General features: G+C 40.1%; 1 protein-coding gene across 3 annotated transcripts in view; it reads right to left on the bottom strand.

Annotated features, from left to right (window-relative positions):
• Positions 1–13,344: 13,344 nt before the first annotated feature.
• SLC39A8 (solute carrier family 39 member 8) overlaps positions 13,345–27,578 on the bottom strand; it is a 79,727-nt gene continuing 65,493 nt past the window's right edge. For all 3 annotated transcript variants that reach the window (XM_061164324.1, XM_061164323.1, XM_061164325.1), the window contains exons 7-9: positions 18,261–18,468; positions 17,094–17,278; positions 13,345–14,781 (exon numbers count right to left, since the gene is read on the bottom strand). In XM_061164324.1, the coding sequence (XP_061020307.1) occupies positions 14,632–14,781; positions 17,094–17,278; positions 18,261–18,468 (543 nt within the window). In that variant the 3' untranslated portion in view covers positions 13,345–14,631. The remainder of the gene's footprint in view (positions 14,782–17,093; positions 17,279–18,260; positions 18,469–27,578) is intronic.

Raw genomic sequence — 27,578 nt, 5'->3', positions numbered from 1 at the left:
TTAGCTGGTCATGGGTGGCTGAGAGTCGGACACGACTGAGCGACTTCACTTTCACTTTTCACTTTCATGCGTTGGAGAAGGAAATGGCAACCCACTCCAGTGTTCTTGCCTGGAGAATCCCAGGGACGGGGGAGCCTGGTGGGCTGCCGTCTATGGGGTCGCACGGAGTCGGACACGACTGAAGCGACTTAGCAGCAGCAGTAGCAGCAGCTGGCTTGAAAAGCAGTGGAGCTCACTGGAGAGTTGTAAGAAATCAAGACTCTGCTCTTGGAAGTGTGCACACACAGACTTGCTAACTCCCAGTCACAACATGGAGGCAGAAGACTGAAAACTGCCTGGGGCTCTGGACAGCTTGCCGGGACTGCTACCGTGTGCCCCCCCCAGCCCGCAGAGGTCTCCTCCAGCTCCTGTAGCCCCAGCCCTGCACCCCACCGAGGCAGAGACTGCCACGGCCAACGAACGAGACTGCATGCTTGGAGAGAACAGGAGAAACCCCCCCCCGCCCCCTCCTCGGAGCTCCTGCTTCCCTTCCGGAGGCCCCACTTCGGGCTGTGACGACCGCTGAGCGGAGGAGAAGCTCTGTCTCCCACCTGGCTCTGGCTTCAGCCCCTCCAATTCCAGCCGTGACTTCCACCCAGGCAGTGGCTGCCACACGCCCAAGCGAAGACACAACCTGTGCTCCCCTCACACCCAGCCCTCCCATCACTGGCACACACAGACTGTACGGGGATGTTCCCACGCAAGGGCACACCTCCAAGACGGGGACAGGTAACTGTTCCACATAATTTCATGGCGACGGAGCAAGTTAAATAAAGTGAGAAGACACTTTGCTTCAAACTTTGATGAGCAAAAGCGCTGTATCATTATTATTCTAACATTGAGTCATATTTCCTCTATCAGAGACAGTATAGGAAAGGAAATAGTCCGTAGCATTTTGAGTAATATGTGTCTGAAAACCAGCACAAATTACAAAGAAATGGGAAATACTCAAAGAAGACTTAAAATCAAAGCAAAGTTCTCTGTCAGGCAAGGTCAAGATGACAATTAAGCCATTTCATGAATCCATCTGAATCCAGGCAGAAATTCCACTGATATTAAGTACCTAGTACAAAACACCAACATTTTAATTGAAAATATTACTTAAATATTTATCTTCTAAAACAATATTAGTAGTATTCCTGCTATACACATATATTTTCAAAATAAGCAAATCAAGTGTAATTCAGAAACCTAAGAAATACCCTCAGTTAATTTTTTAAATGTTAATAATTGTTATTATTTATTAATAATAGCTCTATGGTCTTTTTACCATGAAATAGAAACTATGCATTATCCCTAGGAGATATTCAGAGAATGAAGGAGATAATAAAGTAATACAAGTTGAATGTCTACTACTTACCTGACATATTTCATGCAAAGCCACTTTTAACCCTGTGAGCTAGAAATTCTTATCCCTGTTTTATAAATAAGGAAAATGAGGTTCAAAAAGGTATAACCAAGCTCTCACAGCAAACAGATATCAGAGGTAGGATTAAAAGTCTGGTCTCTCTGATTCCAAAATCCTTTCCCCTTCAACACATCTATTTCTACAATTTAAAAAACTAAATAATTAAAAACTGATAAACTAAAGAACAACTATAGAGAAATGCTTTTAGTGATATAAGAGCAAATCTAAAAGTTTAAATAGGAAATAAGATCATAGCAATTGTTCATCATGAAATATTTCTATGGTTATCCCAGAAAGTTTTTTTTATAATTATACCCATACCCATAGGAAAATTTCCTTCAAAAGGAAAAATCATTTTAACAGAAGTAATACTTTGTAAGTATTGGTGTAAGTAAAACAAATAATATAACCTATAATTTAAAATAGCAGAAGCACTTAATGGCTAATATTTATTGATTGATTGACAATGGACCAGCATTGAAAAAATGTTATATTTAATAAAATACCCTTTGCTCAACATCACCTATTTTTATACTGATCTTGAAATAGCAATGGCAAGTTCTATATTTTAAAATCAGGTTGAAGAATGATCTAGTTTTTTTGCCCCCTCTGAGTGCTTTTTAAAAAAGTTTTTTACCTTCACTAGTTCTGTGAGGATAACTCACAGATCATTTCAGTTCGATAAATAACCCATTCACCGAAGACACTTCCCACTCTCTATTCATCAGCAGAGAAATACCGCTTCAAAAATACCTTTCCCTGAATATCCATCCACCATCATTTCTTGGATGAATGAGTAAGTGAGATTCCATACCAGAATCCTGGAGTAGAAACTCCAAAGTGTTGTCAGGAGCTCATACAAGCCCATGACCCACAGCGCAAATGGAAGCAGTGAAGCCAATTTGGATTTCCACCTGGAAATCAAGGACTGGATAGCTTCTGTGAGTGTAAAGAGTTATCCTCCTCCCCCAAGTCCATATCCCATTCCCCCGTGAAGGTGTCAGTCGAGCAGCTTAAAGATATAGGGAAGCCCCCTGAAGATGTGGCATGGTGGGGATGGGAGAGTTGGGGAGTTGGAGGGGCGGTTCCAGGAATCGTAACCCAATCAGCAGAAGGCAGGGGGACCCAGTGCCGATGCAGAAACAACTGGCATGGGAAATAGGGCTGGCCAAGGACAAGCAGTTCCGGAGGGCCAGCTTTCCCACCCACCGCCCACCTCCAAGTCTAGGAAACCCCTCCCTCTTCCATTTCCAGGCCCACTGGCATTAAGCATCTTCCTTTCCTCTCTTCCTCTTGGAAACTACTCCTGCCTCCTCAACCTCATGGAAGCTTCTCCCCACCAAAGCAGAGGCTGCAAACGGCAACATTTCCTCGGTTTTAGAGATTCCAGTCCCCAAAAGTCAAGTCCAGAGCATCAGTCGGAAACACCTTCTTCTCCTTCTGCCCTGCAACAATCAGGCACCCTCTGAAGCACCATATCTCAAGATCATAAAACAATGAAAAACTAACCAACTGATCTGTGTGGCTTTTCCCATAAAAGTTAGCTATTTAAATACCATGACGGGAGTCATGTCTGGGCTGGGCTCTCACTGGTGACAAGAGGTGGATGACAACTTTCCTTCTGGTTTTCACAGAAGCAGGAAATCTTGGGAGGAAAAAAAATGATTTTAGCCTTCTTTTTCTCTTGAACCTTTTGTGTGTGTTATGTGTGGTGAGAACCATGAATATCATGAGCTCCATCCTCTCAACAAACTTTTAAGTGTACAGCACAATATTGTCAACAGTAGATACAATGTTGCATGGTAGGTTTCTAAAGCTTATTCCTCTTGCTTAACTGCAACTTTATGCCCTCTGATGAGCTACATATTTTCTCTCCCCCTGGGCTCTGGCAACCACCGCTCCACTCTGATTCTACAATTTTTACTCTGTTTTAAATGCCCCTAGATTAAATGCCTTAGAGAGCATCACTACGAACAAAGCTAGTGGATGTGATGGAATTCCAGTTGAGCTATTTCAAATCCTGAAAGATAATGCTGTGAAAGTGCTGCACTCAATATGTCAGCAAATTTGGAAAACTCAGCAGTGGCCACAAGACTGGAAAAGGTCAGTTTTCATTCCAGTCCCTAAGAAATGCAATCCCAAAGAATGCTCAAACTACCGCACAATTGCACTCATCTCACACGCTAGTAAGGTAATGCTCAAAATTCTCCAAGCCAGGCTTCGGCAGTATGTGAACCAAGAACTTCCAGATGTTCAAGCTGGTTTTAGAAAAGGCAGAGGAACCAGAGATCAAATTGCCAATATCCGCTGGATCATCGAAAAAGCAAGAGAGTTCCAGAAAAAACATCTATTTCTGCTTTATTGACTACACCAAAGGCTTCAACTGTGTGGATCACAATAAACTGTGGGAAATTCTGAAGGAGATGGGAATAGCAGACCACCTGACCTGCCTCTTGAGAAACCTGTATGCAGGTCAGGAAGCAACAGTTAGAACTGGACATGGAACAACAGACTGGTTCCAAATAGTAAAAGGTGTATGTCAAGGCTGTATATTGTCACCCTGCTTATTTAACTTATATGCAGAGTACATCATGAGAAACACTGGGCTGGAAGAAGCACAAGCTGGAATCAAGATTGCTGGGAGAAATATCAATAACCTCAGATACGCAGATGACACCACCCTTATGGCAGAAAGTGAAGAGGAACTAAAAAGCCTCTTGATGAAAGTCAAAGAAGAGAGTGAAAAAATTGGCTTAAAGCTCAACATTCAGAAAACTAAGATCATGGCATCCAGTCCCATCATCTCATGGGAAATAGATGGGGAGACAGTGGAAACAGTGTCAGACTTTATTTTTTTGGCTCCAAAATCACTGCAGATGGTGACTGCAGCCCAGAAATTAAAAAACGCTTACTCATTGGAAGGAAAGTTATGACCAACCTAGATAGCATATTAAAAAGCAGAGACATTACTTTGCCAACAAAGGTCCGTCTGGTCAAGGCTATGGTTTTTCCAGTGGTCATGTATGAATGTGAGATTTAGAATGTGAAGAAAGCTGAGCACTGAAGAATTGATGTTATGGTGTTGGAGAAGACTCTTGAGAGTCCCTTGGACTGCAAGGAGATCCAACCAGTCCATCCTAAAGGAGATCGGTCCTGGGTGTATATTGGAAAGACTGATACTGAAGCTGAAACTCCAATACTTTGGCCACCTCATGCAAAGAGTTGACTCTTTGGAAAAGACCCTAATGCTGGGAGGGATTGGGGGCTGGAGGAGAAGGGGACGACAGAGGATGAGATGGCTGGATGGCATCACTGACTCGATGGGTATGAGTCTGAGTAAACTCCGGGAGTTGGTGATGCACAGGGAGGCCTGGCGCGCTGCGATTCATGGGGTCGCAACGAGTCGGACACAACTGAGTGACTGAACTGAACTGAACTGAGATTAAATGTATGTGTGTGTGGGTGGGTGTACACGCACTCAGTTGCTCAGTCATGTCTGACCCTGCAATACTATGGCCTGTAGCTCATCAGGCTCCTCTGTACACGGGATTTTCCAGGCAAGAATACTGGAGTGTTCCCATTTGCAACATTTCCTTCTCCAGGGGATCTTCCTGACCCAGGGACTGAAACTGCATTTCTTCCATCTCCTCCACTGCAGGTGGATTCTTTACCATTGTGCCACCTAGAAGCTTTTAGATCATGCAGAAATAGAAAACAGTAAGCACTTGGAGAAATTTGGGCTTTTGTACACTGTTGTTGGGAATGCAATGGTGCAGGTAAGGAAGCAAAGGTAAGGAAAACAATATTAAATTCTTCAAAAAAAATTAAAAATAGAACTACAGTGACCTAGCAATCCCACTTCTAGATATTTATCTAAAAGAACTGAAATCAGGATCTTGTTCATAGTAACATTGTTTATAATAGCCAAGATATGAAAGCAACCTAAATATCCATCAATGAGTGAATGGATAAAGAAAATGCACTGTAGTTTTACAATGAAATATTATTCAGCATTGAAAAATGACAGAAACTCTGCAATCTATGATAGCTTAGATGAACCTCTAGAGGACACTGCTAAGTGAAATAATCCTGTCAGAGATGACAAATGCTACATGATTTCTCTTGAGTTTAGGCATATAGAGAGATATCCAGGAGACTGTGAAGGAGGGTGGCCCTCAGGCAGAGTTGGACACTGGTATTTGGATTACAGAAGGGAACACAGGGAAAGCTAGTATCGAAAGCAACTCAAAGAGTTTGCATGACTAGAAAAAGTGATTACTACGCATATCAGCAAGTCCGAGGAAGTGGGACTCAAAGTAGGAGGTTTGCTGGTTCAGCTGCTGAGAATGTTATCCTATATAATGGTTCCAGGTTCTACCTTGTATCCTCAATACATCATCTTTGTATTCATGTTATTTCCTCTCAAGGTAACTGTTTTCACTTGGCTGGAGTTGTCATAACAAAGTACCACCCACTAGGGGGCTGAAACAATAAAAATTTATGGTCTCCCAGTTCTCAAGGCTACAAGTGCAAGATCTAGGTGTGCGTAGCCTTAGTTCTTTCTAAGGGCTGTGGGGAAAATCTTTTTCATGTCTCTTTCCTAGCTTCTGGTGGAAACTTCACCACAATCTCCGCATTCATCTTTTCATGGGATTCTTCCTGCATATACATCTGTGCCTATATTCCCCCTTTTCAAAAGAATACTAGTCATACTAAATTAGGAACCCACTCTTCTCCAGTATGACCTCATTTTAACTAATTACATTTGCAATGACCCTGTTTTAAAATAAGATCACATTCTGAGGTACTGGGGATTAGGACTCCGACGAGTCTTTTTTTTTGCTGGAGGAAAGGGTGGACACAATTCGACTTGTAACCAGACAAAACGGCTGCTGCAGACATCACATCTACTGTAGTGTCTCAGGGAAGTAAAGGGTATCTCTTCTTTCTCTGACTTCCCAGCACATGCTGTCCTAACTCAGGTATCGGAAACCGTGTCATACGCCTGACCAATCACTGGTGAAGGGGTTGGAATTGTGGGGGTTTGGAAGCGAAATGCTTCAGAGAATACAACCAACTACCTTGACTGATAGACAAGGGAAGAAACATCACAAGATCTCAAGCATCTCAGTAACTATGCTCTCCTGAATTTTTCTGTCCTCTAAACTGTGAGCTTTTCTCCTTTTTTTCTAATCGCATTTATTAGGGTTTTTTTTTAGAATAAATGTTCACTGAAGAAAACTGAGAAAGTATTAAAAAAAATAAGCCTTGAATAATTCATATCCCACCAGCTGAGATTTCTTCTTCTAAAACACTAGTATATATGTGCATGTTTATCAAAGAAAATTGAGAAAATGTTAATATTTTACCAAGAACCAATTTACAACAGCTCATAATCCCACAGAGTTACCGGCTACTAATACATTGGAAAATATATTTCCCATCTGTATATACTATGTGTTCAGTCACTCAGTCATGTCCGATTCTTTGCAGACTGTAGCCCACCAGGCTCCTCTGTCCATGGAATTTTCCAGGCAAGAATACTGGAATGGATGCTTTGTCCCTACTCCAAGGGATTTTCTTTACCCAGGGATCAAAGTTTCATCTCTTGCATCTCCTGCATTGGCAAGTGAGCTCTTTACCACCAGTGCCAACTGGGAAGCCTGTATATATATATACTACATGTTTATATATACTGTATGTGTGTATGCTGTTCACACATTCATAAAGAAAAAGTGGGACTACAGAGGGAATACTGCTGAGTAGCCTGATTTTCTCAGTTAGTATTAATTTACTTGTTTGCAGGTCTTTCTCTATATTAGCAACTATCGTGTTATCTAAAAACCTTCCACCTCCAATATACTCACACTATACAGGGGTGTACTGCATGCCTTCTCAGTTGCTAAGTCATGTCTGACACTTTGCAACCCCATGGGCCCTGCCAGGGTCCCCTCTCCAAGGGATTTCCCAGGCAAGAACACTGGAGTGAGTGGCCATTTGCTTCTCCAGGGGATTGTCTGACCCAGGGATTGAACCCGCATCTCCTGCATTCACAGGCAGATTCTTTACCACTGAGCCACCTGGTAGCCCCTGAAGCCCACACTGGTGTAAATGATACCAAAACATATTTACTTGGGTCAAGGGAAATTCATTGACTAGATACAGTGTAAATGATAGCAGTGTATTGATACCAGAAGTATCATCCTGGCAATCCCCAAAGCACCATTTAGTAACATTAATTGCAAAACTGGTCCATCTCAAGTCACAGAGGGAAGATCTTGATTCAAGTGATGGGAAGGGAGAAAAGGTTAAGTCAGAAAGGGATTAGACTTATTCACTAAGAGTAGAAAGGAATTAGACTTATTCACTAAAACCAAAGTCAAATAGTCAAACACAACCTCCTCTGTGAAGAATTGTCTGACCAATTCCCACTCCAACCTAAAGAGAATTATCACGTTTGTGCTCAATTTCTATTGGCCTGCATGTTTGTCTATCTGTGCCCTCTATGATAACACCTACAAGTGTGGTATCATTGGTTTTTATGTGACTATTCCCTTATGATCCTTCTGAGAGCAGACATGAGTTGATTCATCTTTGTAATCTCTGGGCTTCACATGTATGTTGTACTAAACAAATAAATGAATTCATTCATTCACAGAAGAACAAGCTCAGAATTTTTCTCATTCCCTGCAGTGGTCTGCCTTATTTTTTTAAAAGAGTTACAGTTTGAATGCTTAATTTTTAAAGTTTTATTTGGAAAAAAAGTGAAATATAATTATTCCAGCACTAACCTGGATATTATGCTTAAGTATTAGTGATGCATGTGCCTAAAAAAGCCAGGTGTCTATAAAAATCAAGTAATAACTTGACAACCAGGTAATGGTTGCTAAGAAACTGTATTGTTCTGTGAACACATGGTGTATGAAGTATGGCCTAGATTCATATCCTACATAAAACATCTTCCTTGGAGTTATCTAAAAAGTCTGATTTTGCATGGCTTGTCAAGGCATATAAGTTACTCTTTCTTCTCTCCTGCTCCTGCTATTAAATATCATGGTTCTATACATAGAATATTATTTCAGCACCAAGATCTGTTCCGGACCCCAGGTTGTTAGGTTACAGACTGAGGCCCTCTTCAACTCCAAAGCATTTCAGTGGCATCAGATGTGACCTTCAAGTCACCGCTGAGGACCAACCATCACTTCTGATGTACTATCAATGCTAAACACAAAAATTTAATATCTACAACGTTTCTGTATTCCAAAGTGAAACAACGAATTGGAGTTTATCTGCAAGTTTTACTTTTGTTTACCACTAGTGGAACATAGGGAGATTTTGCTATACTCTACCAACCCCAAATAGGAGGGCTTTCCAGGTGATGCAGTGGTACAGAATCCACTTGCCTATGCAGAAGATGCAAGAGTCATGGGTTTGACCCGTGACTTACTGACCCCTTACTGGGTCAGTAAGATCCCCTGGAACAGGAAACGACACCCCATTCCATTATTCTTGCCTGGAAAATTCCATAGATAGAGGAGCCTGGTGGGCTACAGTCCATGAGATCGCAGAATTGGACAAGATTGAGCACATCCCAAATAGGAAGTTGTCTCCAAATCTTGACAAGGAAAGTGGCAGAGGTGGGAGGGTTGTCCAAAAAGTACTTATCAACTACGCTAAATTTAAGAGGTAGAAATCATGCTTAAAATAAATATATCAATGTTTAACTTCTGTATTAGAATGTTTGTATAGCACAAGGACCTACATTCAATATCCTATAATAAACCACAATGGAAAAGACTATGAAAAAAGAATATATAGGATTGGTCAGGTGGCCTAGTATAATTAAGGAATTAATCTGAAAGAAGTCTACCCAATATTCATTCTTTGCTTCTTCTTAGAAACAGAACCTGTATTGGTATACCCAGCTAAAAGCACCCTTTCCCAGCTGCCCTGGCAAGTTGGCGCAGCCTGCAACTAAATCTGGTACATGAATATAAGTGGAATGATTGTATATTACTTCTGAAAAAGGACCTTTAAGGAAGATAAACAGCTGGGTGTGAATATTTTGCCTTCTACCCTTTCCTCCTTTCTGCTATGTGGAATTTAGACTTTAAAGTGGGATCTCTCTTGCAAACACTTTAAAACATGATGTAATCTTGAAGTCCGAAGCCAAAGATTACAAATCAAAGGAGCCCAGGTTCCCAAAGGCCATGGACCGGCCATGCCAGCCCTGCACCACCTCTTCCACACTTTTTATAGGAAAAAGAGAAGTCAAGCTAACATGTGAACACACCCCTTATTCTACACCATCAAATCTTAAACACAACAGTGGTGGCATTTTCTTGGCCAGAGTCCAACTGATGATTTTCCTCTTTTTTCCCTTGTTTTATTATTATTTTTTTAATCTATTGGGGTATGGTTGCTTTACAATGTTAGTCTCTGCTGTACTAGAAAGTGAATCAGCCATATGCGTACATATATGCCCCCCCCCCTTAGGTCTCCCTCCCCTCACCCATCCCACCCACCTAGGTCACCACAGGGCACTGAGCTGAGTTCCCAGGGCTATACGGCAGATTCCCATGTTTCCTTTTCACACAACCGTAAGTTCCTCAACAATGCACCTGGTGGCTAGTGATTTCAGCACATCCTTCAGAAATGTTCAGAGGAGTGGGGGGTGGGGGTTGAGGGAGTGAGGGGAGGAAGCCATGCTTGTCTTAGAATTAATGAAATAGGTATTAGGATTTTTCAGTTTATCCAACTGCCTTGCATGCTTAGTTGCTTCTGTCGTGTCTGACTCTTTGCAACCCCATGGACGGTAGCCCGCCAGGCTTCTCTGTCCATGGGATTCTCCAGGCAAGAATGCTGGAGTGGGTTACCACTTCCTCCTCCAGGGGATCTTCCCGACCCAGGGATCAAACCCGTGTCTTATGTCTCCTGTGTTGACAGGTGGGTTCTTCACCTCTAACACCACCTGGGAAGCCTGAGATTTTACTAGTAAGGATGCTGATTATGAGACATACGGAAGCTGGGAGCCTTTGGTACACAGAGTGACCATGAGAGAAGGCTTTGTGCACACTCGGCACAGAAAGCAAGCTAAGGGCGCCGCACTGGTACATGAGTGTGGCAGCCCAGAGCTGGGGGAAGGCAGAGGGTCAGTGCGACAGCAGCTGTAGCAACACCGATATTAAGGGATTTATCACAGTCAGAACCTCTTGCACTGTGCACGGTGGTGGTGGTTCAGTCCGACTCTTGTGACCCCATGGGCTGTAGCCCACCAGCCTCCTCTGGGTGATGGACCTTAAATAAATACAAAGGCATCTGGAAATCACGGTAAAAAACCAACCTATTGCTAGAAACCAACATGAGCCCCAAAGGAAGACGATGCCAATCAGAGCCTGGAGGACAGATTTGCAGTTAACGTTCCCCTGGCACAGATCATCAATAATTAGTTCTGTTAATACACCTACACTAATTTTCCGGTAAACTCATAGAGCTGTTTTGATTTTTCCCAATTTATTCATTTTTTAAAACTTTAAGTGTCTTCAGTAAAGAAACCCCTTTAGATGCTAGGTTTGTAGGCTGGAAACACTAACCATCTACAGGGCTTTATGAAATGCTGCCGAGAGACTGGAGTCTCCCGTTGGCTCTGCTGAGCAATGCTGTAGCTATGAGCCTGGCAGGGTTAGGTTCATTTCTACCTTCTATGAGAATGTTATTTTCCTTCCCTTACCAGGGTAAGTAATCGAGGTCTCTTATGGTCTGAATGTTTATGTTCCCCCAAAACTCATAAGTTACAATTCTAATCCCCAATGATGATGATATGGAAAGTAAGGGTTTGGGAAAATACTTAGATCATAAGGTTGGGGGAGCCCTCATGGATGGGAATAGCACACTCATAAAGGAGCCTCCAGAAAGATACTTTGGCCCTTCACCATCTGTGGACACAGCAAGCTGGTGCCATCTATAAAGCAGACCCCAAATGTGCCTGTGCATTGGTCTTGGACTTCCAGCCTCCAGAACTGTAAGAAATAGATTTTGGTTGGTTATAACCTATTCAGTCTGTGGTATTTCCTATAGCAGTCTAAACAGACTAAGACAGGGGCTGATTCAGGACTCAAAAAATGCCAAATTAGTAATCAATTGTTACAAAGTTCAATAATATAAAAATAAAAGTATACACCCCCACACAATGTGTTGAAACCATTTTTGGTTTGTCATAGTAGCATCTTTAAAGCCCGAAATTATAGAATATTCGACTTGCATAATGAATGTCTCAGTATAAGGTATGTTGACTGACAGGTTTACATTTTGTTATCTAGGATAATTTAAATTTAATCACGGCTTCCCCTATCCTACCTTCTGCCTGGAACCATAGCCTCTAATAAGTAGCAATTTTCTATTTTGGGGGTCATCATACCCTATCATCTCTGTTCTCCTCATATTTGAGAAAAATGGCCAAAAGACCAATACATAGAAAGAGTAACACAGAGCACCCAGACAGTCCACATACATTTTGATCAACACCAGATGAGTTTGTTAAACTATCTTGTTTTAATATCATGTTGCAGCTTTTTAAAAATTTTTTAAACTTGGAGTATAATTGCTTTACATTGTTGTTAGTTTCTGCTCTATAACAACGTGAATCAGCCATAAATACACATAAAACCCCTCCCTGAAAAGCCTCCCTCCCCCCACCACCATCCCACCCATCCACATTATCACAGAGCGCTGAGATGAGCTCCCTGTGCTGCATATATACAGCACCTTCCCACTAGCTGGCTATTTTGCATACAGTAGTGTATATATGGGCTTCCCAGGTAGTGCTGGTCATAAAGAACCCACCTGCCAGAGATGCAAGAACAGAGGTTCAATTCCTGGGTCAGGAAGATCCCCTGGAACAGGATATGGCAACCCACTCCAGTATTCTTGCCTGGAGAGTCCCATGGACAGAGGAATCTGACAGGCTACAGTCCATGGAGTCACAAAGGGCTGGACACAACTAAAGCAGCTGAGTGTGCACACATGCAGTGTATATATACCATTTTGTTATCGTCATTTAGTTGCTAAGTCATGTCCGATTCTTTGCGACTCCATGGACTGCAGCCCACCAGGCTCCTCTGTCCGTAGGATTTCCAAAGCAAGAATACTGGGGCGGGTTGCCATTTCCTTCTCCAGATCTTCCTGATCCATGTCCCCTGCTTGGCAGGTGGATTCTTTACCACTGAGACACCTGGGGAGCCAATGACCCAGCAATCCCACTCGGGGGCATATACCCTGAGAAAACCATGATTTAAAAAGACACATGTACCCCCCCAGGTTCATTGCAGCATTATTTACAATAGGCAAGACATGGAAGCAACCTAGATGTCCACTGATAGATGAATGGATAAAGATGTGGTACCTATATACAATGGAATATTATTCAGCCATAAAAAGGAATGAAATTGGGTCATTTTGGTGATGCAGATGAAGTTAGAGTCTGTCATACAGATGAAGTAAGTCAGAAAGAGAAAAACAAATATTGCATATTAACAAATATGTATGGAAATCTAGAAAAACAGTACTGATAAACCTATCTTCAGGGCAGGAATAGAGGCAAAGACATACAGGATACATATATACTACCATGTTGTAGCTTCTTAAATCACTTCTCAACCCAGACATACACTCTGTGCCTTGAAGAGGTAAAGATTATTTCCTAAGACTGAATGTAAACAGGTGAAATGATAAAAATAGATTCTATGTATACTGATTTCAATGAACAATGATTAATCTTTACAGTATTTATTTGCTGAATAGCTTTGAAATAAACATACCTATTTCTCTTCCTCATAATACCAGGTACATGAAAGTTACTCAAAAACTATCCGTTAAAATGAATAATGAATGACACAATACAAGGTTTCAAAGGTGTTTACTATTTGGTCAAACAATATTTTCAAATTGTCAGAGGGAAATGTACATTAACATATATGCTAAACATTCATCACTTCTGCATTATTGCTATGTGACACAATTTTACAGCCTGTGGGACAGTATAATTCCCGAGGTCATTGTTGGCTTCTGTGAAATATTTTTCTAGTTAAATTGTCTTCCCTTTTAAGTGATTTGAGAGTGAGATTGGGGCTAGGATGTTCAATTATAGACCAACTTTCTGTATCTACTAAATGAATAAACAGGCTTTATCTTTTATAAAAGGTAGAAAAATAATCATGCTGTGTGGGATTTTTTTTGCAAAATATACCATATAGGAAAAACATAGGCTGAATACAAAAAAAAATATTTTCTATTTCTTGGGCACCCATAAAAAACATATATCTTAGTATTTGACATACAGCCATTCAGCTTTCATTTTGCATTTACTTAAAATAGCCTCTGCTAAATAGTTGTATTCATCTTTTAAAGTAAATTGCTTAAAATTGCATTCAATTTCTTTCTGTAAACCAACATTTTCTTCACCTTGACAAAAGAAACACATTGGATACTGCCGATGAGCTGTCATCAGCTTTACATTACACTTGGAGGAAAAAAAAAATCTGAGTCTGAAATTAGTAGAGCTAACAAAATTTTACTGATTTCATATTGTTTCAAGATGGTTTTCAAAGCCATCCTACAAGTCCCTATCTGTAATATAAAAACAAAACCAAAGCTGTAAGCAATCTTTCTCTCCTGGATTCATTAAGGCCTTGGAATCATTTATATTTGTGTTTTGTACATTTTGATTCTCTTCCACATTTTTATGTACTTGCTTGTGAAAGCACTAGAACAAATTAATTGAAAGAAACCACTCTGAAACTACTTGAACATTTGATCCAACCATAGAGATTTAAAGGCCTATATGGCCTAGTTTATATTTTCCTCTGGGTTTTGGTGTCAAAATGATTATAGAATGCATGTTTCTTGCTTTGTGATGGTTTTTTAATATGCATGAAACATAAAAAAGTCAGCATTTACCAAAGATCTCATGTATCAGGCTTTTCAGACTGGAACCAAAAGCTTTTTAAAGCATTTTTAACAACAAATGATGGTCTATTTCACAGATCCTGAAACCAATAATCAGTTTTCTTGACATACAGCTAAAAACAAAATTATCTTTTAACTAAATAGGATCAGCTTAAAAATCCCTTTGGAGCTGTTTTTATTTATTAAATGCCTTTATTAACACCACCATCTTTCACTTCTTATTACTCCAGTTCGATTTCTCCCGCATACAAAGTAATGAGCAGGATGGCTGTGAATCCAGTTAACATCCCAGCATTCTGAATCATGAAGAAGGTGAAATCGGTTTTTCTTCCAGTTACCTTTTCTCTCAGCATATCGTTCATCTCTGGAAACTAGAGGAAAGATATATTGTTAGATAACTGTTGCCATCTTGTGGTCAAACATAAAACAGTTATTACAGATTCCTGTTGGGGTGGGAGGGGGTGAGTGTTTCCGTCCCTGGTTTAAATGTTTAGTACAGACAGCATAACGGCAAAAGCCAGTGTAATCAGACATCAAGAAGAAGAAGAGTAGGAAAACTGTGTTCCCCAGGTCAGTCAATCAGTGGCTTGACATTAACCTCATTTTATGCCTCCTCTCCCTCTCTTCCTTGCTCTCTCTGCTCCATCCACATCATTCGGACCTCAAATGTATCCAGCCTCTTTCCATCCTCAAAATCTTCACACCCACCAAAACCTCTTTTCCCTCAAGTCTTTCAATGAGCTAAATCTTTGAGGTTTCCGCTTTCTTACTTTCATAGGAAGGTTTCTCTTAGGCCTTCCTAACTTAGACACCCCTATGATCATCTTTCATCACATATACTGTTTTTTCATTCATTTCAGTTTTTATTTGTATTTATGTAATCACGTGTGTGGTTTTGTTTGTTGAATTTAGGTTCCTCTCTTTGTGGACCAAAAACCGTGCCTTTCTGCTCCCTCCACCATCTGCAATGCCTTACCAATTTCCAAGCCTGATACAAAAATATCAATCGATAATAGCTGATTAAATATGCTTTTAGAAATCAGTATACAGTTAATTCTTGTTCTCTTCAATTTGTTTCCTTTTGCTTGTTCTATCCCTCACTAAATCATAAGGTTTTTTAAAATAAACGGTGCTGTTTTTGAATTGAAGACTATAACAATCTCATGGCAGTGAAAGCAATTAAAACCCCAAGTTCTGTACTTAAAATCCACCCTTTCTCAGCACAAAACTTCTACTGAAAAGGCTCATGAAGAGATCTGTAAATGTCATCTTTTCATAACAGATTTCCAAGTGATTTGCTATGTACACAGTGGTGCAATGAGCCAAAGCATTCAGGAGACCTCCAGAGTCTGCAGTCCCTCCATTTGCCTGATTTGAGAAAACTGTTACAAGGATACAGTGGATGAAATTTATGAAGCCGTTCTGAAAAAAGCAAAGCTGCTGTAAGTATATATAGCATCATTTATTTGTATTATTTCTTTAAACTGAATAGCTCTAATAGATTCTGTTCTTATATTTAAAAAAAAAAAGAAGTGATGACCTAACATAAATACATTATGAGGCACTAAATTCTGTGAAGGAAAACAAAAATGCAGTGATGGTTCTAAGAGATGAAATCCTTGTGCTTACAAGGGTCTGCACAGAAAAATGAACAGAGTTAAGAATGCAGGTGGAGGAAATTAAATTAATACATTATATATGTAAAAACACATTCAGTTCCAAATGCAAAGGAAACATTCCTTGATTTACATCCACTTAGCACATTTTCGGAGAAGGCAACGGCAACCCACTCCAGTACTTTTGCCTGGAAAATCCCATGGACGGGGGGGGGCCTAGTAGGCTGCTGTCCATGGGGTAGCAAAGAGTCGGACACTACTGAGTGACTTCACTTTTACTTTTCACTTTCATGCACTGGAGGAGGAAATGGCAACCCATTCCAGTGTTCTTGCCTGGAGAATCCCAGGGATGGGGGAGCCTGGTGGGCTGCTGTCTATGGGGTAGCACAGAGTCGGACACGACTGAAGCGACTTAGCAGCAGCAGCAGCACATTTTCAATTTCTAGAAAGCTATCCATGATTTATTTGAAAATGCAAGGAACCACTGATATTCTCTCCCTTACACACACACACACACACACACACACACACACACACACACAGAGACATAGACAGAAACAGCATAAACATAAACATAGATATAAATATATACTGACCTAAGTAAATATCATTCAACTTTAACTTATCAAATTTACTTTAACTCAAAAGGCTCTCGCTGTTTAGAGCTTTGAAGTAACAGAATGCTATTTACTTTATTCAACAAGTCATTTCCTTCTAGATATGACATCTTGAAAGGGTGAAAAGTCCTATGGAGCCATAACATAGCAGGATACAAGCTTTACTCACAAGGAAAAACACCCGGGAAAATATCTCTACTTCAGCAAAAATAAGTCATTTTGTCCTCTAGCAATGAGATCCTACCTAGATCAAAGAATTGATGAGAATCACTTTCAAATCACTATTAGAACAAACCACTCAAGAAGAGTTATCTGTTGGACCTGGAATATTTTAAATGACAACAGAAAGGCCATCCACACTGAGAAAAGCAAAAGGTCACCCTTAGTCAATTCATAAGCCAGATGTCTATTTCCAAATTTAAAACACAACAAAATCTTAAAATGTCTTACCATGTCCGCCAGCGAAATATAGAGGAACATGCCTCCAGCAAGGGCAAAGATAATATTTGGAGCAAAATTATTGCCCACCAAGATGCCAAAAGCTAGCCCAACATAGCAGGAACACGCAGAAAGGAAATTGAATAACAAGGCTTGTCGAGTGCTCATTCCTGCATTGAGTAGGATCACAAAGTCCCCTAGAAGAAGAAGAACACATTAAGTCAATGGTTTTTCTTTTTTAAAATTCCTTTTTACTGGAGTATAGTTGCTTTACAACGTTGTGTGAGTTTCTACTGCACAGCAAAGTGAATCAGCTCTATGTATACAGGTATTCTCTCTCTTAGATTTCCTTCCCAGCGTGGTCGCCACAGAGCACCAAGAAGAGTTCCCTGAGCTATATGCAGGTTCTCACTAGTTACCAACTTTATACATAGTATCAATAGTCGTGAAAGCAAAAGGTGAAGAGGGTGGCAGAAGATGACATGGTTGGATGGCATCGCCAGAGCTGACTCATTGGAAAAGACCCTGATGCTGGGAAAGATTGAGGGCAGGAGGAGAAGGGGACACCAGAGGATGAGATGGTTGGATGGCATCACCGACTCAATGGAGGTGAGTTTGGGTAAACTCTGGGAGTTGGTGATGGACAGGGAGGCCTAGCGGGCTGCAGTCCATGAGGTTACAAAGAGTCAGACATGACTGAGCGACTGAACTGAACTGAACTCAAAAGACATGAACTTGGGCAAACTTCGGGAGACAGTCTGCCCAAGGGAAGGACATGGAAGCCTGGCATGCTGCAGTCCGTGGGGTCGCAAAGAGTCAGTCATGACTTAGCAAATGAACAACAACAATTGATAGAATATATATATATGTATACAATATACATATATATATATATATATATATGTCAATCCCAATCTCCCAATTCATTCCACCCCACCTCTTCCCCCATCACTCGTGTTCATACATTTGTTCTCTACTTGAATAGTTTGAGTAGATTTGTTCTCTACTTAAATATTTTTTTCTCTTTCTGGATGAAATAAAAGATAATAACCAATGTCTAAAAGGGCTCCTTCATTTCGAGACATCAGCGGGAGTTTTCAGAGCGTGTCATCTGAAATGTCTCCGTCCCCTTAAGCCAAGAAGCTGGTGGACGTGGATGACGTGGGCAGAACTCCTCACCTAACTCGTGGGGGAACTCCTCGCACAGGATGGCGATGGAGGTGCTGAGTCCCTGCAGAAGGGACAGGGTGCAGGAGGCCCCGATGGCCAGGCCGTCGATGAAGTTGTGGAGGGCGTCACTGAGCGTGATCATCCAGGCGATCGTCCCTATTTCTGAGAGCTTCGGCCCCTTCAAACAAGTACACGAGCTTGACTCTTTTCTTCCATCCTGTAAAACAACAGAAAATCAATCCACAGGATAACCGACACTTCTTGAAAGTCCAAGCGATACAGAGTAGTAGATGTATTATGTGTTGAGAGAGACAAATGTTTCCAACAGAAAGTCTTTCATAGTGGATAGGAACCACTAATCATAAAAAATGGAGGGAAAAAAAACTTGGAGAAAGGAAAGGAAGAGACTGACAGGCCTTGAACAAACCACTTAAAAGACATTTTACTCTGGTTTCCCTTCAAACAATCCTTTTGACTTGTATGAACAAATTCTTACTACTCCCTTCCTAAAATGTAATATTAATAGATATTAACCTAAGGATTTGATTTATTCATACACATTAAAGTAAAAGAAGTTTTTCAAAGACTGAATTTAAACTCTTTTCCATGTTATAATTTGAATGTGAAATCCACATTTAAAGCATGATAACATCAAGGAGTATGTATTCTAATCTATCCTGTGCCAATCTTGTAACTGTGAGCAAGTAATCTGAGCCTTAGTGTCTTTGATCGTGAAGTGAAGAGAATGTACTAAATGATTCATTTATTTTTCAATGACTTAGTAAGTTTCCACTGTGTTCCAGGTAGAGTTCTGGGTGTTTAGGCTATAACAACATGGTCCCTACAAGCTCTAAATTTCAATGATTCTCTTAACAAATTACATGAAGTATGATTGAAACAGGCTTGCCTTTACATAACACTTCTTTCCACCTTGAAACAACAGAAAATCCTAAAGCAGACTCTTTGTAAGAATTTTAATTTTCATAAGAACTTTTTTCAAAAAGAATTTAAATTTCCATAAAATTTACAAAATTGTATAAAATCAAATGACAGATGCCAACTGAAGCATATTCCAGAAACTGTGGGAAAAGATAATAAAATGCAAATTCATTTTTAAGTAGGGAAGCAATTTGCAATTAACTGGAGAACATTTTATTCCTAATTCTCCTCCCCTCAACTCTACCTCAGCAGCTAATCAACATATTTATTGAACATCTGCAATGTATACAACAGTCTGTTGAATGTTATGGGAAGTGCACAGAAGTGGAAAACACAGGTTCTATCTTCAAGAAGCCTATTTATCCTGGAGAAACAAGATGTAAAGTATACAACTGACTCTAAAAATTGTGCAACATATATCAGCTGAAAAGGGCTTCCTTCAGAGCAATCATCTGAGAGGTGGTGCTTTTTCTCCGATGTCACTTAACTGCTCGAAACACTCTGGGGACCATTTTGGGGACGTTTACTCCTTGGAAGAAAAGTTATGACCATTCTGAAGTGAAGTCACTCAGTCGTGTCCAACTCTTTGTGACCCCATGGACTGTAGCCCAACAGGCTCCTCCGTCCATGGGATTTTCCAGGCAAGAATACTGGAGTGGGTTGCCATTTCCTTCTCCAGAGGATCTTCCCGACCCAGGGATCAAACCTGGGTCTCCTGCAATGTAGGCAGACACTTTACCGTCTGAGCCACAGGGAAGTTCTTATGACCATTCTAGACAGCATGTTAAAAAGCAGAGACATTACTTTGCCAACAAAGGTCCATCTCTTCAAGACTATTGGTTTTCCAGTAGTCATGTATGGATGTGAGAGTTGGACTCTAAAGGAAGCTGAGTGCCAAAGAATTGATGCTTTTGAACTGTGGTGTTGGAGAAGACTCTTGAGAGTCCCTTGGACTGCAAGGAGATCCAACCAGTCCATCCTAAAGGAGATCAGTCCTGAATATTCATTGGAAGGACTGCTGTTGAAGCTGAAACTCCAGTACTTTGGCCACCTGATGCAAAGAACTGACTCATTTGAAAAGACCCTGATGCTGGGAAAGATTGAAGGTGGGAGGAGAAGGGGACGACAGAGGATGAGAGGGTTGGATGGCATCACCGACTCAACGGACATGAGTTTGAGTAAACTCTGGGTGTTGATGATGGACAGGGAGGCCTGGCGTGCTGCAGTCCATGTGGTCGCAAAGAGTCAGACATGACTGAGTGACTGGACTGAACTGAACTGAGCATAGACCCGCCCATCAGAAGAAGACCCAGTTTCCCCCTCAGTCTCTCCCATCAGGAAGCTTCCCATAAGCCTCTTATCCTTATCCATCAGAGGGCAGACAGAATGAAAACCACAATCAGAGAAAACTATCCAATCTGATCACATGGGCCACACCCTTGTCTAACTCAATGAAGCTATGAGCCATGCCATGTAGGGCCATCCAAGATGGACAGGTTATGGTAGAGAATTCTGACAATGACTTAAAGTGAAGTGAAGTGAAGTTGCTCAGTCATGTCTGACTCTTTGTGACCCCATGGACTGTAGCCTACCAGGCTCCTCTGTCCATGGGATTTTCCAGGCAATAGTACTGGAGTGGATTGCCATTTCCTTCTCCATGACTTAGCACATGTTAAATGGGTGGCTTGGGTAAAAAGTCCCAGATTAGGAAACAATTACTGTCAAAGAGAAACAAAAGCAGTTATGAGAAAAGTTATAGAGAAAGTGATCTTGGCTTTCTAAAAACTTACTGCCAAGATACATTCAAAAGACCAGTGTTTTCCTTTTCCAGCTTGGTTTACCTAATCACATATTTATAATTTCCTTATTTACTTGTGATGACTTAGGGAAAAGATTGCTAGACCAAGTCTTGACTACCTGATATTTTGTACAGAGACTGTATACAAACTCTTTTAATTCTGAAAAACAAATTAATATATCAGGCATGGTTCTTTTACCTCTGGGTACAGATATTACTATGTTTATTATACTTCCTTTTAATCTTATAATCTTAGGTCTCAAATAACACTGTTGGTTAGATTTAACTGTTATAGATTTTTAAAAGTCTTAAAACAAATGAAAGTAGGCAAACATTCACGAACAGTTCTTTTTTAATTCACCTGGAACAAAGTCACTAAGCATAGAGAACACTAGAGTCAAGTCTTAACTGTTAGGTTAAGGAGTTTTCTCTTTTTCGTTATTTATTTTTTATCTTTCTTTGGTCTTGTTGCTTGTTTGCTTTCTTCCTTGTTTGACTTGTACACTAAATATGAGGCTATTTCTAACCTCAGTCATGATAAGGTAATGCAGTCTAGTGAAAAGACCATTGGTCTGAAATCCAGGAGAACCAAGGTCTTGCTTGGCTCCGACACGAATTACAGTGTAGTTATCAGCAAGGTACATAAAATTGCTCACCTAAATTATTAATGAAAATGAAGTCAAAGCAAAGTGAAGACTAATCAGAATGGGGGGAGAAATAATAACATGAACAAAGTTATGAGAGGGGAAGGGAGACTGAGTAGAATCCCAACTTGAGTATAGAGGGGAAGAAGAAAAAGTGAAATAAAAATCACTAGGAAATCATAATGAAGAAAGCAAGTGGGCTTATTGCAGAACAGCTTAAGGTTAAATAAGGCAGTTAAAGAAAGTTAAAGAAGACCAAAAAAAGAGACAAAGAGGAGGGTGTGAGAGGAGGAGGAAGAGGAAGACAGGAAGGAGGAGGAGTGGCCTGTGCTGGGAGGAGCAGGAAGAGCTATCGAAAGAGGAAGGTAAGGAAAAGGAGAAGAAAAAGGAGAGGGTGGAGAAGAACAAGGAGGGCAAAGAGGAGGAGGAAGATTAGGGGAAAAAAGAAAGCACTTGGCTATCCTGCATAGGACATGGATCATATAAATATGGCTTATACCTGCAATGAAATACTATGCAGAGTAGCAGAGATGATGACTATCTGTATTTTTCCAAAACATAGCATTGAGGTAAAATATATTTGTATTTATACGTAACAACATGCCTAGTGGTCACCTTTGGTGAAAATTATTATTATAATCCCACAATGGTCTGAGTGCAACTTGAAAAGATACATATAAAAATGCTAATCATGGTTCTCCCTTGGAGACAGTACTATGGGTAATCCTTGGGTTTTTTCTTTTATCGTTTATGGGTGTTCTGGATGTTTTGCACTATGTTATTACAATACTCAGAAAACAGAACATTAAAGCCATGGGATGAGAACCAGCAAGAGGCAAAAGTGAACCTGTAATGACTCAGGAGTCACCAGCAGCAAACAAGGTAAAGCTGGAGAAGCAGGCTACCTGCCAGGTTCAGTCTGCATTTAAGAGGGTGTATGGTCCCACTCCAGGGTTCTTGCCTGGAGAATCCCAGGGACGGGGAAGCCTTGTGGGCTGCCGTCTATGAGGTCGCACAGAGTCGGACATGACTGAAGCGACTTAGCAGCAGCAGCATGGTCCCACTAAGTGAAATCCTTTTTTGTTAAATTAATGGCTGCAAAGATCAGCATGAATACTATCAGAATTCACTCTGCATTGGGGGAGGCAATGTGAGCCACGATTAATAAAAATGTTTTTTATGGTTTATTATCTTCTATTTTACTGATAAGAAGGTAAAAGCAAGCAACCACTGCACTTAAAGTTAAATTTCAAATTCCATATACCATGCTGAAAAAATTTTGCAGAGCAAGAATTCTGGTTATTTAAAATAAAAAAAAATTAAAAAAAAAAAGCACCAAGTCAAAAAGGAAAGTAGAAATCCTCCAAAAAACATAATTAAGATGGCAAAAGGAAGTACAAATAAACAAAAGCTGAAAATCATATGCAAAGCTAAACATAAAATCTGTGCCCATAGAAACTAATGTAACATAAAAACTATAAAATATTATTTTAAGAGGCCACAAATAAAGAGAGATGAGAGTTAAAGAAAGAGACATTGAATGCAAGCTAGCTTAATGCTTCAAGGGTATGGGCTTTGGCACCAAATGGGTGTGAGTTTAATAGCTCTGCTACTTAATATTAATAGCTCTATGTCCTTTGGAAAGTTACTTGGGTCTTAGCTAATGCAGTAAGACAAGAAAAGGAAATAAAAGGTATATACATAGTGGGAAGAAATAAAACTGTCTTTGTTGGCAAATGGACATGACTGTCTATGTAGAAAATGCTAAAGGATCAACAAAAAAGCTCCTGAAACATAATAAGCAAGTCTGACAAGGTTACAAGATGCAGGTTAACATATAGAAGTCAGTTGCTTTCCAATATGCCAGCAATGAACAAGTAGAATTTGAAATCAAAATCATAATAGTATATATATTAGTATCCCCTAAAATTAACTACTCAGGTATAAATCTAACAAAATATATGGAAGACCTATATGAGGAAAAGCACAAAACTATGATGAAAGAAATCAAAGAAGAACTATTCCATCCATGCATTAGAAGACAATGAATAGTTGTCAAAATGTTAGTCCTTCCCAAGTTGGTCAACAGACTCAGTGCAATCCCAATCAAAATCCCAGAATGTTATATTGTCGATATTTTTTTATTCTAAATCTATATGAAAACAAAAAATGCCTAGAATAGCTAACACAACATTGAAGGAAAGAAAGAAGTTCGATAACTGACACTATCTGACTTCAAGACTTACTATGAAGCTACAGTAATCAAGATGGTGCAGTACTGATGAAAGGATAGATAAATAGATCAATGAAACAGAATAGAGAACCTAGAAACAGACACATATAAACCTGGTCTACTTATCTTTGACAAAGAAGCAAAAGCAACACAATGGAGAAAGTCTCTTCTCGCGTTCTGTGGCTTGTCTTTTCATTCTGTTGGCACTGTCTTTTGCAAGAAGGTTTAAATGGTGCTGAAATAAGTGGACATCCATATAAAAACAAAAACAAGAGTCTAGACACAGACTTGACACCCTTCACAAAAAAATGAACTCAACATGGATCATAGACCTAACTATAAATGCAACACTCTAAAATTCCTAGACGATAAGATAGGAGAAAACCTAGATGACCCTGAGTACGGCCATGGCTTTTTTAGATACAACACCAAAAGCATAATGAAAGAATTGATAGCCCGGACTTGATTAACATTTAAACCTTCTCCTTGCAAAAGACAATGCCAATAGAATGAAAAGACAAGCCACAGAATGTGAGAAAATATTTGCAAAAGACAAATATCTGATATCTGATAAAGACTTAAGCAATATACAATAAGAAAACAATCAATTAAAAAATGAGCCAAAGACCTTAACAGACACTTCATCAAAGAAGACTTACAGATGGCAAATAAGGATATGAAAAGATGCTCCATATCATATGTCATCAGGGAAAAGCAAATTGAAACAAGATAACACTACATACCTATTAGAATGGCCAAACTCAGTAACACTGACGCCACCAAATACAGGCAAGGATCTGGAGCAGCAGGAACACTCATTCATTGCCAGTGGGAATGTAAAATGGTACAGACACCTTGGAAGACAGTTTGGCAATTTCTTACAAAACTAAACATATTCTTCCCATACAATTCAGCAATGATGCTCCTTGATATTTACCCAGAGAAGTTGGAAACTTATGTCCACATAAAGACCTGTACACAGATGTTTACAGTATTTTTTTTCCTAATTGCCCAAACTTGGGAGCAGCTAAGATATCCTTAATTAGGTGAATGGATAAATAAACTATGAGACATCCAGACAACAGAATCTTGTTACAGCCCCCCAGCCCCCAAATGAGCTATCAAGCCATGAAAAGACATGGATGACTCTTAAATGCACATTACTAAATACAAGAAGCCAAATTTGAAAAGGTACGTAGTGTATGATTGTAACTATATGACATTCTGAAAAAGGCAAAATCATATATGTAAACAATAAAAAGATTAGTGGTTGCCAGGAGTTGGGGGAAAAGAGAGATGGATATGTGAAACACGGAGAATTTTAGGGCAGTGAACATACTCTATATCATACTACAATGATGGATATATTACACATTTGTTTGAACCCATAGAATGAACAATACCAAGAGTGAAATGGAAATGATGGATTTTTGGTGATTATGATGTGTCAATGGATGTACACCAGTTGTAACAAATGTACTGATCTGGTGGGGGATATTGATAATGGGGGAGGTTACACAAGTGTGGAGACAGGGAATATATGGGAAATCTCTGTACGTTCCTCTCAATTTTGCTATGAACCTAAAACTGCTCTTTAAAAAAAAAAAATTACTTGGAATCTGATTTTAGATTCCTTATCTGTAGAATAGAGAAAATAATACTACCCACTCCATAGGATTATTGTGATGATTAAATGACATGTCTGTAAACTAAGTATGCCACAAATGGTTATTATTGTCACAGAGATCATTTTATGTAACAAAGTACAGAGGAATAAAGCATTACTAAAAGGAAGAAAAACAAAAACTGCCTAAGAGAAAAGTGTGCATGACAAAAAACTGCTCACATATGATCCTTAAATAAATTCTCCTGCATACTGATCAAGATGATTGGAGAAAATGGGAGAAAAAGCAAATCTATGCAAAAAAAAAGGAGCTTTGGAAAAGTGAGAGGGGGCAGTGACATATTAAAAAGAAACAAGGAGGGACTCCCCTAGTGGTCCTGGTGGTTAAGAGTCTGCCTTGCCATGCAGGGGACTCAGGTTCAATCTCTGGTCAGGGAACTAAGATCTCACATGCCTCTGAGCTACTGAGCCTGTGCACAAAAGATCCTGCTTATGGCAACTAAGACCCAACACAGACAAACAAATAAATACTAAAAGAAAAAAGAAAAACTGCTAACAAGGAAGTTTGAGGTTGGACATAAATATACTCTATTGAACTTTCAACGACTAGAATTCAAGGTGTATTAAAGAGTCAGGAGGTTAATTAGCTAGAAGGTAAAATCCACTGTGAAAAGTATGCAGTCTGAGTTAATAAGTTTATCTGAATCAGACAACTGACTGCCAATAGGAAGAAAGGAATCTCTAAGATGTAAGTAGTATCTTGCATATTCAGCGTTTCAGTTTATAAAGCGCTTTCAGATATTAGTGTCTTTGTTTTCTTTTGACCTTTACAACATCCTCATGAGTAAAACAGAACTAATATAGTATCCTAATTTTAGAGACAAGGAGAATGACAATCCAAGAATATAAATTACTTGCTCAACATCACACAGAAGGTGTTGGGACTAAGCTAAGCTCCTTAATTATTTACTGAACACCTATTTTACAGCAGGCAGGAACTCCGCAAAGAACTGAGGACTGAAACATAAATAAAAGAATCTGCATGTTGTTGGAATTCATAGTCCCCAAAGGAACATCCAAGATTCAAACTTCAGGGCCGTGATAATTAATTCCCATCAGCCTTTTCAGAATGACTTCCCACCCTCTCACCCTGCTCTCTGTCCTGAAGCTGTTTTTCCTGAATGGGCCATTGCTACAGGCTTCCTGTCCTCTGGTTTCCATTTAAGATGGACAACTAGGAAGCACTAGAGGGAATTCAGGGGGAGAAAGAAAGGAGAAATCAAGATCTTTATTCCTCTGATACCCCCTTGTACAGTTGACTCAAGCAGTCAATGACCCTCAAAGGGAGAACACAGCTCTTCTCAAGACAACTCTATTCCCAGATTCTCAGAACTGCACCTTCCTCTCCATCCTTTGGGTCCAAGAGTGGTAATAATTTTGCCATTACTGGTCTCTGGCTCAGGCACTACTCTTCTACCCAACTCTCACCTTATAAATCAATCTTCCTGAAATTATTCTACTTTGAGTGGTCTGTTTCCTATTGGATCCTGAAAGAATCACTGGTGCTGGAAATGGCCATAAAAAACAGACCTCAAAATGGAATGTAATTGGGTTTTTCATATATTCAAAGTATGGGGAAATGGAACAGTGGTTACCCATAGGTGGGCTGCATTTTTTCAGCGAAACCCAGAACATGAAAGGGTTCTGCAAGATCTAGACTGTGCTGTAAGTTTTCCTGCCATTTGGTTCTTACAACCCAGCAGACTAAGTGTTATTAGAAAAGTCTGTGACAGATAAGGATGCTGAAAGGAGCCTTCCGGCAAGCCCTGGTCAGAGAATTCACAGCACAGACCCCTAAGATGTTAGGGTACACCATGCCCTATTTTGCCAATAACTATTCTTTATCTCAGGGCTTCCCAGGTGGCGCTAGAGGTAAAGAACCCACCTGTCAGTGCAGGAGACATAAGAGACGCAGGTTCTATTCTTGGGTTGGGAAGATTCCCTGGAGGAGGGCATGGCAACCCACTCCAGTATTCTTGCCTGGAGAATCCTCCTGGACAGAGGAGCCTGGTGGGCTACATTTCACAGG

The sequence above is a fragment of the Dama dama genome, chromosome 17 (assembly GCF_033118175.1).
Source record: "Dama dama isolate Ldn47 chromosome 17, ASM3311817v1, whole genome shotgun sequence".
Lineage (NCBI taxonomy): Eukaryota > Metazoa > Chordata > Mammalia > Artiodactyla > Cervidae > Dama > Dama dama.
The sequence above is the reverse complement of the archived record's forward strand: the minus strand, read 5'-3'. Positions and strand labels throughout refer to the sequence as shown.